At 37.7% G+C, this 16166-nt stretch overlaps 1 protein-coding gene across 9 annotated transcripts in view; it reads right to left on the bottom strand.

Annotated features, from left to right (window-relative positions):
* Positions 1-14211, bottom strand: part of Ccdc88a (coiled-coil domain containing 88A) — a 139430-nt gene extending 125219 nt beyond the window's left edge. For 6 of the 9 annotated variants that reach the window (XM_051200715.1, XM_051200716.1, XM_051200717.1 and 3 more), the window contains exons 1-2: positions 14054-14211; positions 13858-13958 (exon numbers count right to left, since the gene is read on the bottom strand). In XM_051200715.1, the coding sequence (XP_051056672.1) occupies positions 13858-13958; positions 14054-14116 (164 nt within the window). In that variant the 5' untranslated portion in view covers positions 14117-14211. The remainder of the gene's footprint in view (positions 1-13857; positions 13959-14053) is intronic. The other 3 variants (XR_007835548.1, XM_051200722.1, XM_051200723.1) reach the window with 1 other exon arrangement.
* Between the last annotated feature and the right edge of the window lie 1955 nt (positions 14212-16166).

The following is a 16166-nucleotide window of genomic DNA, read 5'->3' as shown; positions in this document are numbered from 1 at the left end:
TGATCATTTTACATTTTCTAAATATGTATATTTTAATTCAATTATCAAGCAGTTAAAATAACTGATTTATGTATCTAAATTAAAGCATATATAAATCAGAATGTTTGCTTTATGAAAACCATTAACTACACAAATATCATCACCACTAAGAACTATCCAAATACTAATTAGTTCATCCTTGAGCATAATCAGGAGAAAAGTGACTTTAAAAAAATATCCCTTCAGCTTAATTTCTCCTCTTACCATCTCATAAATTCAATCACCATGCATGGCAACAATACAACCAAATATTAAAACATATTACATATGTCTATGTAATATATTCACTTATATTAATTAATGTGCTATCACAATAACAGTAACTCTTGGAAAGAGTTGTAAGATAACAGAGATTACAAGCATAGTTTCAGATACATCAAATTATTTCTTCTAAAGTTGAAAAATCTTTGTTTTTCTCATTAGCCCAGAAAGAGCTAGCAGTGCTACCTAATAGTCATCCATTTAACAAACAGAAGTGATGCTTTTTAAAAACTGCACAGAGACACAGCAATAATAGAAGTCCAATGCTATACAGACACTTGTCTTTGGGTTTTCCCTAAACTCTATAAAATACCAGAAGACCTATGCTATATATTTTTTCCTGATTGTGCATAAAGCCTGTGTAGGGCTTTATGTATGGTGGGCAAGAACTTTATCACTGAGTCACTGTGCATTTCTTTTCTGTTTTTGTTTTGCAAAACAGGGTTTCTCTGTGTAGCTTTGGAGCCTGTCCTGGCACAAGCTGGCCTCGAACTCACAGAGATCCACCTGCCTCTCACTCTGAATTTCTTATACAACAAGTTAGACGCTTGTCTTCCACATATTTTTTAAAAATAACATTATTATGTGCATAAGTGTTTCCCCTGCATGCATGTATGTGCACATCACTTGTGTGCCTGGTGTCTGTGGAGGTCAGAAGTGGGCACTGGACCTGGAGTTACAGATATGTGTGAGCCACCAAGTGGGTGCTGTGAATCGAACCTAGGTACTCTGCACAAGCAGCAAGTGCTCTACATCACTTAGCCACCTCTCCAGGTGTAAGCCTTTCAAATATTACACTGGCAGTTTTGAAACTTTTTAATTTCACAATCCCTTTCCACTTTGAAAATCAGAAGCACTCCACAGAGTTTTTGTTTATGTGGGTTATATCTTCACTTATTGCATTAGAAATTAAAAAAATTTTAAACTGCCAATTCACCTAAAAAGAAGACTTACAATATGTAACAAAGAGCATTATTACTGTAACTATTTTTTTCTAAAACAATAATACAATTAGTAGAAAGTGGCAGAAAGGTGCCGTACATTTTTGTAAATCTCTTTAGTGTTTGCCTTAATGGAAGACAGCTGGATTCTTGAATCTGCTTCTGTTGTGGAATATGAGTTTAAGATATGCTATATTTGTTTATGCTCTGGAATATTTGTTTAATGATGCAAAGATGTGCTGTATTCATTTATGTTGCATTTGTTTAACTCTTTGAAGCTGTGTTACTTTGCCTGCCTAAAACACCTGGCCTCAGTATTCCAAGCACTGATATTACAGGCATATAGCACCATGCCCAGCTTTTAAAAAGTTTCACTATTAAGGACTGAAACAAATTTCTCCATTGCAGAAAAGCAACAACACCACCCTCTGGTTAATTATGCAAATAAGATCAGAAATTTCTTCCAAAATATAACTCAAAAACAAATTTTGGTCTAGGTGTGGTAGTGTATACGTTAGTCCTTAGCACTCAGGAGGCAGAAAAAGGCAGATCTCTATGAGTTCCAGACCAGACAAAACTCCACAATGATACCTTCTCTGAAAACAACCAAGTATATACCTTATGGTTTACAGACTAATTATCAAACAGAGTGACTATGTGATTCTTTCAATAATAGTAAAATTTACTAAAAAGGTGCTTTACAATTCTCAGTACAGATATAACTTTGAATCTTCACAATTTTTTATAGAAGCATGGCACAGAGATCACTAGTGCTAATTAAAATGTGAATTGGGTTTGGGCATTTGTGCTTCCTGATCAACAATACAATCCTGGTAATCTGAGTTCGAGGCTCAGCACCCATGTAAAAAGAAGTAGTAACTAACTCCACAAAGCTGTTTTCTAACTTCCACAAATGTATCATGGCATACACACACAACAGTAATATTTAAATTATTTTAATAAAATGCAAATATCTAGAAAAATTGTTAATTTCCAGATAAATTATATAAATGCAGAATCCCAAGTATTCCAGCACCCTAAAGAATAACTGTAGTAACACATCCTTAAGCTCTTACTTACTAAATGAACTTGAAGGTGAAATAATGCATTTTTAACAGAAAGGAATATTTAAACAAATAGGCAAATGTACAGTATGGTGATTAGGAATGGCGCTACTTGACAGGGATTAGCAGGTATGGCCTTTGGGGGATAGTTGTGAGTTGCTGGAGGAAGTGTGTCACTGGGGGTGGCCTTTGGAGTTTCAAAAGCTCAAGCAAGGCCCAGTGTCTCTTTTCTCCCTGCTGCCCGCCATGAGAATAATGGACTAAATATCTGAAACTGTAAACAAGTCCCAATTAAATGCTTTTCTTTATAAGAGTTGCTGTGGTGAGTGTATCTTGACAGCAACAGAACACTGACTAAGACATAGAACTACTATAATGTTCTCAAACAAATCTAGGTACACTGACATTTTATATATTTAAATGTTTTAGGTACATTTTCTCCTGTACATACATACCTAAGAAAACTGTTCCACATTAGTCTTCACATCACCTTTCATACTGTCTTTTACACATTTGATCTAAAAAGTTATCGATTGTCTTGCCATGCTCGTCATCTGTTTCTTCTTCTCCAGTTGCACAGCCTAATCTGATCTAGGACCTGACCAAATCATTACATCATCATCTATCTTACTTGCTCTTACTACCTATCCTCCACCTTAGCTTTTAAGCACAAGTACAATTTAAAGTGTACTGATTTACTAATGTATGCTCAGTATTTAACAATAGGGTACATGTTCAATTAGATTACATGAAGTTGTATACTAAATGTCGTGCATATACCAAATTAGACAATCTATTTATGCAAATTAAGGCTGAGATCACTTTCTAAAAATATTGAAATCTCCTATTAAGAAACTGCAAATGTTCTCAAATGACTGTCATATATAACCCAAATTATGCTAATTATCACATTTGCCATAATCTAGTTTATTCTCATTATACATGTACATGTAAAATAACCTTTTCTTGTCTGTAATTATCCAAATCCAGTTATTCTTCAAGGATTCATTCAAATCTAAATTCTTCCATATATTAGTTTCCATAACTATCTACACTTCCACAGGCCAAACCTACCTTGTAAATAGCAGGGCTCACTATCGCCTCCCAACATCTATAATTTGGCATTTCACTATAGTTCATTCATTCTTTTAACCAGATTTTGTAAAAATATATTTCTGCGCAATATCTTATCCTTTATTCTCTGTAGATAACCAATGTCCTAATAAAAGACTAAGAGCCAGTACCTAAAACTAAAGTACTTTCCCTATTCTCTCAGTGTTCAGGGTAAGGAAATGGTTATGTTGCCAATGATTTAGTGAATTTCAACTTCTTTTCTGCTTTTATTAGGAAGTCACATTTAAAGGTAGCATTAACAATTTTTCCTGAAGCATTATTGAGATATTTTGCAAATTTTTATTTTTCAATATAAAGATTATGGGCTGAAGAGATGGCTCAGCCATTAAAGGCTAGGCTCACTACCAAAAATATAAAGATTTTCTTTATAAACTTATAAATTACCAGTTTTGTTTTTATACAAAATTATTTAGTAACAACACTTAAATTAGATAATTACTGCCTTCTTTTCTACTTTAATTTTGAATTCATACTTATTTCTACCTCTAGTGATAACCGAGAGATCATGGCTTCATAAAGAATAATAAATTTAGTTCCTTGTCAACCTTGGTTATCTCTATTCCAGTCAACTTATGTACTTGTTAGCAACTGTCTAATTTTGGCCTTAATCACTATTCAAATTTCAAATTCCCCAAGTCCCCCCCCCACTTCAATTTTCTACTCCCTCTCATTTTGTTTCTTTTAAAACCTACCCTTCCTTCATTCTTACTGCAATAACTAGAGTCCCAAATTCTTAAACTGTGATTTACAACCTCATTTGGAGTCATAAAACTAAATACAGGGTTTGCAAAGTATTGGCAATATTCCATCATATGGCTATAATACAGTTTATACATTTATCTTTCAAAGGATACCATGGTTGCCTTCAGTTTGGAAAAGTATAAGTAAAAGTCCTACAAATATTTTTGTGCCGTCTTTCGTGTAAAAGCCAGTTTTCACCTCATTGGGACAAATTCCTAGGAGTAGATTGCTAATTCATACGGTAAGACAAAGTTTAGTTTTGTAAGAAACAAGATATTTCCAAAGCCCAGCTTCTTAAAAATGTGGATTCCCCTCTGAGATTCCATCTTACACTGATCAGAATGGCTAAGATCAAAACACCAGTGACAGCTTATGCTGGTAAGGATGTGGACAAAAGGGAACACTCCTCCATTGCTGGTGGCAGTGCAAACTTGTACAGCCACTGTGGAAATCAGGATGGCGATTTTTCAGAAAATTAGGGATCAACCTACCTCAAGACCCTGCAATACCACTGTTGGACATATACCCAAAGGAGGCACATTCACACCACAAGGACATTTGCTCAAATATATTCATAGCAACATTATTTGTAATAGCCAGATCTTGGAAAAAAACCTAGATGCCCATTAGCTGAAGAGTGGATAAAGAAAATGTATATTTACACAATGGAGTACTACGCATAGGTAAGAAACAACAACATCCTAAAATTTGCAGGCAAATGGACAGAACTAGAAAAAAAAATCATCCTGAGTGAGGTAACCCAAAACCAGAAAGACAAATATAGTATGTACTCACTCATGGGAAGATACCAGACATAAAGCAAAAAATATCCAATCTACAATCCTCAACCCCAGAGAAGCAGATACAGAAATCCACAACTAACCAATGGGCCAAGTTCCTGGAGTACAATCTAAATGAAGGAGGAACAATAATATGAAGTCAAGATCATGATGGGGGAAACCCACAGAATCAGCTGACCCAAGCTAGTGAGAGATAACTAACTCAGGTCTGACAAATGGGGAACCTGCATAAGACCAAACTAGACCCCCTTAATATAGGTGACAATTGTGTGACTGACCCACTGGCAGTGGGTCCAAGATCTAACACTAACGTACAAACTGACTTAATGGAGCCCATTCTAAATGGAGAGATACCATATCCAGCCTAGATCCAGGGGTGTGGGGTAGATTGAAGAGTTGCCTTGATCCTGCCTCAACAAGATGATGGGACAGACTTAGACTCCCTAGGGGAGGCCTTACCCTCTCTGAGGAGCAGATGGGAGGAGGGAGGGGAACTGGGATTGGAATGTAAAAACTAAATTAATAATAAAAAAAGAATCATAAGGGAAAAAAATGTGGGTTACAGTCCACATCCAAAGTTTAATTCAAAATAAAATGTGTAATGAAACCAACATGTCTCTGGTAGCACTCACCTGCCCTGTGTCATGAAATTTTACTTCAGCAGTGATTCTAAGCATGTCATCACACTGCAACACCAGTGAACACACTGTCTAAAACATCTTGGTTCAGATTCAGGACTATGAATATACAATGTTTTCTACTCTTATGGAACCAATGATGGTTTAATTATGGAAAACAAATACTATTAATATTTTCCTATAATCATTCTTCAGAATGTGTCAAATCAGTGTACTTTTGTATGGTATTATATGAGTATGTTTGATTTTTAAAACTGCTAAGTTGAGTTTCATTTACAAAAGCCATTCAATGAATTCTGGCTTGGAATAAAAGTCAGAATTTTTAATGGCCCCATCAAAATATTGGTTATTTCTGAATAATGCGAAGGGTGCTTTACATCCTATAGTTTCAAATATTTAATCAAGACTTAACTCTTTATATAAAAGTAAGCATATCTTTATCATTAGTATTGAATTTGCTTTTGTTTTTAATAAATGATAGTTATATGAATAACAAAGAATTGCTTTAAAAATTATTTACTCTTGGTAAATGCTTGATTTATATATCTAATATATATTTAAACTCTTGAGATATATACACAGCTAAACTCATGAAAAAATTTCTCATATGAAAAGAGGTCATCAGTGGAAAATGTTTGAGTTCTGCTTTAGACTATCAGCCTCCCTTTGAGGCCACCTGCTTTCTTCCTCACTTAATGCTCACACACTACTACTGAAGGATTCAATTATTAAAGAACTGCAAAAAAATTTTTAAAAACAACAGGAGGGAAGGTGTGAGAATCATGTAGTATAGTGGGGAAGAAAATATGAACAAAGTACAATTATTTTGATTTATTATTCATAAAATGACATGATGAAACTGCACTGAGTGGTTTTGTGTGTCAACGTGACACAAGCTAAAGTCATCAGAAGGAAGGAAGCCTCTACTGAGGAAATGCCTCCTTAAAATTCAGCTGTACGGCACTTTCTCATTTAGTGATTAATGTGGGAGGGTCCATCCCATGGTAGGTGATGCCATCCCTGGGCTGTTGGTCCTGGGTTCTATAAGAAACAGCCTGAGCAAGCTATGAGAAGCCAGCCAATAAGCAGCAGCCTTCTACGGCCTCTGCCTCAGCTTCTGACTCCAGAATCCTGCCCTGTTTGGGTTACTGCCCTGACTTCTTTAGTGTCGAACAGTAATTCTGATGTGTAAGCCTAATAAACCCTTTCCTCCCAACTTGCTTTTTGGTCATGGTGCTTTGCTGCAGCAAAAGAAACCCAAACTAAGACAGAAAACCACACCAAAAATCAAATATATGCAAAAGAATGTACTCACTTTAGAGTCTGTAACACCTTTTCTTCTATCCCATATTTCAAATTATAAATAAATTTTACAGATGTTTTTGCCAGTTACTGAGCAGCTAAAGATTATTACTTAACCAACCAAACTGATTGGCTCTTCGTATGAGTATGGGATTCCTAAACCTCAACTGGGCCTGCCCTAACTATACTTGTATCCATCTTTAACTCCCTTTGTGAGTTGTAATTTTTTCCATTTCCCTCAAGCCTATTGATTTTACCACTTTTTTTTTTTGCAACTTCATGTTTTCTATTTACTGCATTTGTTTAAAATGTCTTTCCTTCTACTCTTCCACTGTTTACAGCTCCTTCTGTTCATACTGATAATTTCCAAAAATTTAAATGTTTTACAGGGTTCAGTTATGTCCTCCTTAAGATTTTTTTTTTCTTGCCCCTAGGGTTGGGAATCAACCTCAGGACCTTTACATTACACACCAGGCAAGTACTCTATTACAGAACCACATTCCTAGCCCTACAAAAATTCTTCTAATTAAGACACCACTTCCCTCTTTAGGTTGAGACTGTATCAAGATCCTACTTCTACTTTACTAGTAGAGAAACGAGTATATCTCAGGACCTAGCAGAGCAACTTAATGAGATTACCTTTAGATGAACCCAGTATTTTATCTGGATGAATTCCACTCTTGGCTTCACTGGGCCACACACTTTCCCTAAGTAATAAGTCCACATAAACAAAATGACATATACCAACTCCTCTTTTGCAGACAACACTTTTAACCTGTCCCCCAGTCTGTCCCTTAGAATGGACTACACTACAGACAAGTACAAAGGAACAGCAATTTGGAGAAGGGATTCTAAGAACCTGAATTGGACACACCTGACTTGCCTTTCTTTGTGGTAAGGGAAAGAGCCAGAAATGATGAAAGGCGTCTATGCTCAATCATGCTCTACTATGGTGAATTTATAAAGTCTACATTTTACTAATTCTAAAGTGAACCCTTTAAAGATATTATAATGATATATGTGTTACAGTAAAAGAATACAACACATGTAACAAATTGCTAGCTTGTCTTATAATCTTTTAGTATTTATACATATTATAAATGAATGTCTGCCCTAGTCCCACAAATATTAGGGGCAGATCTCCTTTCATTAACCTACTTTTATATATTATTAAATACATCATTATATAATGAAGAAAGCATAAAAATAAAACCAGAAATGAGAATATTAAAGGTTATTTTTTCAACTTTGATAACTGATTAGATATTTTATTAAAATAACAGATCTACACTTCAAATTTTTGGTGTTGAAAATACATCATTTTTTTCTGTTTTTTAAATAAATTTGTATTTAAATGAAAAATAATCTTATTTTACATACCAATTCCAGTTCTCTCTCCCTCCTATCCTCCCCTGCCCCCACGAGTTCCCATCCCAACTTCCATCTACTCCTCAGGGAGGGTGATGGCCTCCCATGGGGGAATCAAAGTCTGTTACATCATTTGGGGCAGGACCTAGGCCCTTACCCATGTATCTAGGCTGAGAGAGTACCCCTCCATAGGGAATGGGCTCCCAAAACCCATTTGTGAACTAGGGATAAATACTGGTTCCACTGCCAGAGGCCCCACAGACTGTCCAGACCCCCCAACTGACACATTCAGGGGGCCTGGTTTGGTCCTATGCTGGTTCCCCAGCTGTCAGTCTAGAGTCCATGAGCTCCCACTTGCTCAGGTCAGCTATTTCTCTGGGTTTCCCCAGTATGGTCTTGATCCCTTTGCTCATCATTTCTCCCTCTCTACAACTGGATTTCAGGGGTTCAGCTCAGCGCTTGCTGTGAATCTCTGCTTCTGTTTCCATCAGATACTGGATGAAGGCTCTAGGGTGGCATTTAAGTTAATCATCAATCTTATTATAGGAGAAGGACATTTAAGGTAGCCTCTCTATTATATTGCTTAGATTCTTGGTTGGGGTCATTCTTGTACATTTTAAATCTTAAGACTATGGTTTCTGTCTTTATATCCCACCTATCTAAAACCAGCCTGTTTATTACTGACTAAATTAAATGTCTAAAAAAAATAAAATCTCAAATATTATTTTTAAATTTGTAATTACTCCTGTATCAAACTGTCTCACTGATCCTAAAAGAATGTCAACAAGTACCTTTCTGAAAGAAACAGTTAAGAACTGGTTGATTTATCCTGTGAGAATGTTCACCACACTTAACATTACAAAGGTAATTCTCAAACACTTAAATGTATACCCACAGGTAACAACTAATTGTCCTGTTCTCGCATTCTCATAATTTCTTCAAGTTTAGCAATTAATTACACAGAGAAGCAGTCAATCACTACAGGCTGATCTTGAAGACATCAGTCTAGAGCAAGGAAAGGAACAAACTCTCAACATGCTGGACATTATCCTGAAAGTTACCAGAAACCAAACTGAAAGCACTCCTGGTTACAGTCCCATACAAAAGCATGGCCTGTCCTTCAGACCACTTCCTCATGGGAGATATGACACAGGAAGAGTATTTCTTCTTTATTGATAGCAAGCCTTCTATCTAAAAGTACAGTGAAGAAAAAGTATTTCACTCACTTAAAATAGGAAAATGCCCTGAAGCACAAAGAAGAGCTGGATTATCATTCTACCGCTAGGAAGAGACTTTCCCTCCTGTTAGTTAAAGATGGCTATACTATGTCACAAGCTCTGACATTCTTTGATTCAAGGAGCTCTACTCAATGAAATTCAAGGCTTGTCTCTAAATGCAATGAATTCCACATCAGTGAACATACTAGAAAAATCTAAGGCAAGGTTAATAAAAAAAAGTCACAAAGAATTCACCTTCTCATTTTCAGGGTCTAGGTCCAAACTAGTTAACACCAGCAACACTGATATGATAACTATTCTTAACAAATACTTTGAATGAAAAAGTGTTCATGTTAAGTTTCCTCTAATAAAAAGCTATATTCCATATGAAATCAGTAAGATAAGAGCAAAGATGTAATTAAAGTATATAAACTGATTTCTACTTCTGACAAAAACAAACTAGGCACCAGAAGATAAAATATGAAATATTTTTCAAGACATTGGACCTGAGGCAACAAAATCCATGATCCTTGATAAATGGGAACAAATCTGAACCCAACAATGGCCTCATCTAATGGCTTAAGAAGATCTCCATGAACAGGGAGGAAGAAACCTATGTACTGCACTAGTATCCCTGAGCTGAGTAGAGGAAGCTAAACCTGCGAGTAATGCAGTTAAATATACAAGGCAGAATATCACAGAAAGAGCTAAACAAGAAAAAGAATGCAGAAGCTATCTCTACAGACTTCAGCTGAGTTCTTGTCAGCACATGTAAGTGTGAAAAAACTATGCAAAGGCACTAAGGCACTGAAAAAAAACATACATACATATATATATATATATATATATACATATATATATATTTATATTTCAGGTAACAAAGTAAACAGTTACTGTTCCCACAAATCACAGTACTTGGGAGAATTTTGACTCAATGAAATAAAAAGGTACTGCCTAACAAACTTTACAGCCACTATGGTTACATAAGCATTGATCCCAGTACTTGAGAGGCAGAGGCAGGCAGACCTCTGTGAGACAAGCCTGGTCTCAATACAGTAAGTTTTAGGAAAGTCAGGACTACATAGAGAGACCCTGTCTCAAAATAAATAATTAATTAATCAGATGCAAATTCTGAAAAGATAAAACGGTTTCTGAATAACTTAAATATATCCCACAAAGCTCAAGATATCTGTATTTTATGGGATATTAAAACATCCTATCTAACAAGAAAGTAAATATCTGACATCAAATAAAAATCACCAGGATACAAAGGTAGAGAAATATAATCTATACTGTGGGGGAAAAAAAAAATCAATCAAACCAACTTAATGAAATCACAGAATTAGACATGGGCAATAAGACAAATATAACTATATTCCATGTTTAAGAATCTAAAGAGATAAAATTAAAGACTGAACATGGGAGATGGAAAGATTTCCACAAAGCAAACTATTTCTGAAATGAAATAAATACCCACTGGGTAGGATTAAGCATAACAGAAAAGATTCATGAAAATCACAACAGACTTCAAAATCAAAGAAACAAATAACAGAAACATATCAATGAACTTCTCAATAAACTTTAAAATTTAATATACATGTAACTGTACTTCCAAAAGGAGGAAAGATAAGTAAGGTTGTTTACACATGCATGGTATATTTAAAGAAACAATGCCTTCGTTTTTTTCCAAATTTGGTAAAAATGAAACCCACAGATCTGAGAAGCTCAACAACTTCAACTATAAGGAACACAAAGAAAAATATGCTATTTCATTTGCAAAGGATTCTTGCTCACAAATTCTGTGACCAAATGCAATCTAGGAATATTTCAATTAAGGTTCATCTTTAGGTTAACTATCCTTTCATGGCACGGAGTTTCAACTAGCACTAGAGTTTATTAAGTCATACACTCAAGTGAATAAATAAACTATGTAGCACAATTTGTCAGCAAAATACAATTCTTAAAAATAATGTATGTGGTGAGACATGGTAGAGCATGCATTTAATCCCAGCACTCATAAGGCAAGAGTCTTTGAGAGTTCTAGGCTAGCCTCATCTACCCAGCCAGGGAACACATAATAAGACTCTGTACCTAAAAATAATAGTAATAAGATACTTTGATATATATATATATGTGTGTGTGTGTGTGTGTGTGTGTGTGTGTGTGTGTTGACCCAATTTTAACAAATTATTCTTTTTAGAAAACAAAGAATGCTTATTTCCCTTTTATTTCCAGTATATAGGTCATTCAGAACAGAATAAGGACACTAAAAATCATTCAGGGAAACTGTGAGGTGGAAACTGAGAACACAGAGCAGCTTTGAGGATGATCAAGCAGCTGCCCCTCCCAAGGGGCAAGGGAGACCTAGCAACTATTCTTTTGGAACATCACTATTTTCAAAATATATATATTTTTAAATGAAGTATGAACTCAAAGTGAAAACAGCTAATATGGTTTTAACTCTTCACCCAAGTACTAAGTTTCAAAAACAAAAAATAAAAAAACCCCATTAAGGTGAAAATTAATGTATTTTCCTATTTTGGTAGGATTTCAGCCACAAAATTAAAATTTTCCTGCCTAAAATTAAACAGATCAAGAGACTTAAGGGAAACTGTGAGTATCTATTATAATGGCTTCCCTTCCTAAATAAGGTTAACAATATTTTTATCATTTTGCTTAGGAAACTATGATATTTCAAACAAAAAGCCATTGCTAAGCCATCTGCTAAGGATGCACTAATCCGGAAAATGTCTACATTCTTTTTTCCTTTCTAAGGAAGAAATATTCATACATTTTTAGCTAATTCACATATTTAAGTGCCCACACACACACTTTTCTTTGAAAAGGGTATAAAAACAAGAGTATTTCCTACAGGGTCACACATACATGAATCCCAGAGGGATCCCATAGGATCCAGAAGGACACAGGGATCTCGGAGGACATAGAGGTAAGAGCTCGTACAATCCTATGCATTTGAATTCTAAACTTGTCCTAGTGTGATTTCTACAGTGTGCTTTCTACTGCTATGCTAAACACATGATCCAAAGCAGCCTGGGTAACAGTTCTTCACTGAAAACATCAGGGCAGGAGCCTGAGGAAGGAACTGAGGCAGAAACTATGAAGAAACGATGTTTACTGCTCCCCCCATACCTTTCTTATACAACAGACCACCTGCCCACGGATGGCACTGCCAGCAGTGGAATGGGCCCTCCCACAGCAAGCAACCGACTTGCTCACAGGTGAAAATAACAGTCATTTTAAATCTCAACTGAGGTTCCCTTTTCCCTGATGACCTTTGTGTCAAGATGACAAAAGCTAACCAGCACAAACCTCTTAAAAAATCTAGAAAGAAACACAATTTCCAGTAAAATAAGAAATTGACATATGTAAAATTAACAGACTAGTATAGGAACTCAACAAATATTTATACTGCATCAATTTCTCACATATATAAAAGACAGAAATAGCTTCAAAAGTTATAAGATTATAATGAGAATCTACTAAGAAGTGATTAATTCAACTTTAATATCAGCAAGTGATAACTTCTGAAGTACTTATAGTGCATCTGTACTGCAATACCATAACAATAAAATGGAGTCATTTTTATTTCTCTGATGTAGGTACTAATATGCTTCCAATATTCGTTTTCTATCTCAAAAACCACATTTCTACTTAGCAGAAACTCAACATGACAAACAAAAGGTTTAATCAACCGAGCTGTCAAAACTTAAGTTATTTATACAAGCCTCAAAATATTTTTAAATAATTCCCCGAATACTAAGCAATTTAATAATTCATCACTAACACAGTAAGTCATCTAATCAGACTTAGATATTTAAACTGGTTGCTACAGAAGTCTTCCTAACCAATTAGCAATGTTAACTGAATTTTTCACTTCTGAAATACATTACTTCATCAGTTTCAATTTTTGAATAATTTATTCTTAGATTGAAAAGGTTAATAAGAAACGCCTTTGCTCACAACTTCACAGTAAATCTTTTTCCTCTCATAGACAAGATTTCTGTGTCTCCGTCATTTTACCAAATTACCAAAGATAACAAACACAATGTGGTTTGAATTTCAGCACTGAAGACAATAAATGACAATACAGACAGGACCGGCAGAGTGGAAGATCGAAAGTTTCTCAATTTTAAGAGGTATAATTACTTGGTTAATAAGCAGGATGAGCACAAAAGAGTACCACTCCTACCAATATCCAATTAAACCACCTGAATTTTTATTTTTTTATTTTTGACCAAAGAACCAAATTAAGGGTTTAAAATATGAAATCTAAGTTTCAAGTATGTTATTTTTTGAAAGAAAATAAGTTACCGAGAGAAGCAAACACTTACATTTGGAGCATGACCTGGTTCAAGAATACCCCATCCACCAAAGCCACATATTCATCCAGGTTGGTCCCATTTCCTGCAGCCAGGGGTCCAAACGTTTTAACCTACAATACAAGGATTACCACGACGTTAACGCCCACCTCCATCTCTGCAGCCACCAATAACACAGAAAATGTGTAATCAAGGACATCTTACTTACCCAAGTGACCAAGGGGCTGGTCATGAACTGCTCCAGAAGGGGAGTAAAGATTTCGTTCTCCATTTTACAGATTATATTCGGGGGGGGAGGGGGAAGGGGAAGTACCACAAATACGCCTAGGGAATTGGTCACTAAACGTACAAGTGAGATGAAATCAATGAAAGTCCATTTCAGCAAAGTAGGAAAATCCCAACGAGGAGGGAAGGAAGTCTCTCTCCTCAACCCCCCCCCCCAGGGGAAACGAGCCCAAATCCCGCGCAGAGCCTCAGCCGGCGCTGGCAGTGTCTGCACCCGGAGAGGAGGGGCAGAAGAAAGGCATCTGGAGGAGAAGGACTCGGAGAGCGGCCGGGGTACGAGACAAAAAGCCCTTCAACGTTGCCTCGGGTAGCGAGCCAGAGCAGCGGCCGCCAACGAATCGAGCCCGACGTGGAGGCTGCCGGGCGCCGGGCTGGCCCTGGGCGAGCGGCTCTGGGCGTTCCAGCGGGCGCGGGCGCCGGGAGCGTCCGCCGGCAGCCTGCCCTTGTCTTCTCAGGCGCTCACCATCCTTCGGCGGCCTCGCGCTCGCTTCAGGCCCCTCGCCCGGCCCGGGGCCGCGGGCTCTGAGGAATGTCTCTGACCGTCCGGCTTCCCGAGCCTCTCCGGCTGCGAGAGCCCCGCCAGCCTCCGCTGCCTCCCCGAAGCCCTGGCGCTCCGCCGCCGCCGCGCTCCAGCCTCCGCCGCCCTCTGGAGGAGCTGGGTTAACGGCTTCGGAACCGCAGTGCCGCAGCACACCCGCGCCCGCCGCCGGCCGAGCGAGCGCCCCGCTCCCTCCGCGCCGATATCCTTCCGCCAACTCCCCGCCTTCCCTCCGTGCCTCCGCCTCTGGATTGTGGGAGAAGAAAACCGCTGCATGAGCGCGCCCCCGAGCGCGCGCCCCCGGGCGGCCCCGCCGACGCCCTGATTCCGGCGGCGCTGTGGCGAGCGCGCGCGCGGGCGCGGGTGCTGCAGCTGTGGCGGTGTCCCTCGTAATGCCCGCGCCCGCGCCCGCGCCCGGACGGTTGCCAGGGCCCAGGGATGGGCTAGGAGGCTGAGGAAGGGGTCTGTCTGCCTGCTGGCTCATGCCTAATTATGGTTTATTTCCTCCCGGAGTACTTTCTTTGATGTGCGAAGGAAGGGGAACAAAAATCCATTTCTTTTAGACATGAGGGATGCAGACATCCTCTTTAGGACACTTTGATTTTCTCTGTTAAACATGCTTTCTCGCCCGTGAAAAGGAAAAGGAAATTGCAGCAAAAAGCAAAAGCACATCTTGGGAGGACGAAAGAGGGGATTGATTTTTTTTTTCCTTCTTTCCCTAAAAAAAGAAAAACAGTCCTCTAAACAAGAATAGTCTTGAAAGTTGGAGCAAAATACAGACTTTTGAATCACCAAAGCTGCCTTTCAACATGGCATTCCCTGACTATAGCTACCGTGATTCAGACATTGTTTTCTGACTGGTTGGTCATCGAAAAATATTCAAAACTAAGAGCCACAGGAAAGAATATTGGGGAGCCATCCAAGTTGTGTGAAAAACATTTGTCAAAAATCATTTATGTTTTACTAGTGGACCCATCAAAATAAAACAGTTCCCTAGCAAATTAAATTTTATTCTCCCTAGTATCCAAATTATACCCAGGATAAAATGGAATGTAAAACACCCTTCCCCCCCACAAAAAAAAAAAAAACCAATAGTATTGTGATTTTTACATTGTATTCTGTGTTTGCATGGTATTTTCCTGTATTTCTCTACTTTGACTACTCATATCTTACTTTTTTAAATGATGTGTACTTTTTGTATTTTTCATTTTACTTTTATTGTATGAATGATATGCCTTTTATGTATGTTTGTTCGATACATATGTGCCCGGTCTCTGTGGAGGTCAAAAGAAGGCATCAGATCCCCTGGAGCAGGAGTCATGGAGGGGGCTCTGATCCATTATGTAGGTGCTGGGAATCTTTGATCCATTATGTGGGTGCTGGGAATCTTTGTTCTCTGCATGAGCAGCCAGGACTCTTACCTGCTGTGCTCTCTCCAGCCCTCAAGTTTTAAACTAACAGTAAAAATGTCCTATCATATAATGGATTAATCAGCACA

Source organism: Phodopus roborovskii, unplaced genomic scaffold (genome assembly GCF_943737965.1).
Source record: "Phodopus roborovskii unplaced genomic scaffold, PHOROB, whole genome shotgun sequence".
Lineage (NCBI taxonomy): Eukaryota > Metazoa > Chordata > Mammalia > Rodentia > Cricetidae > Phodopus > Phodopus roborovskii.
This window is presented reverse-complemented; position numbering and strand designations above follow the sequence as displayed.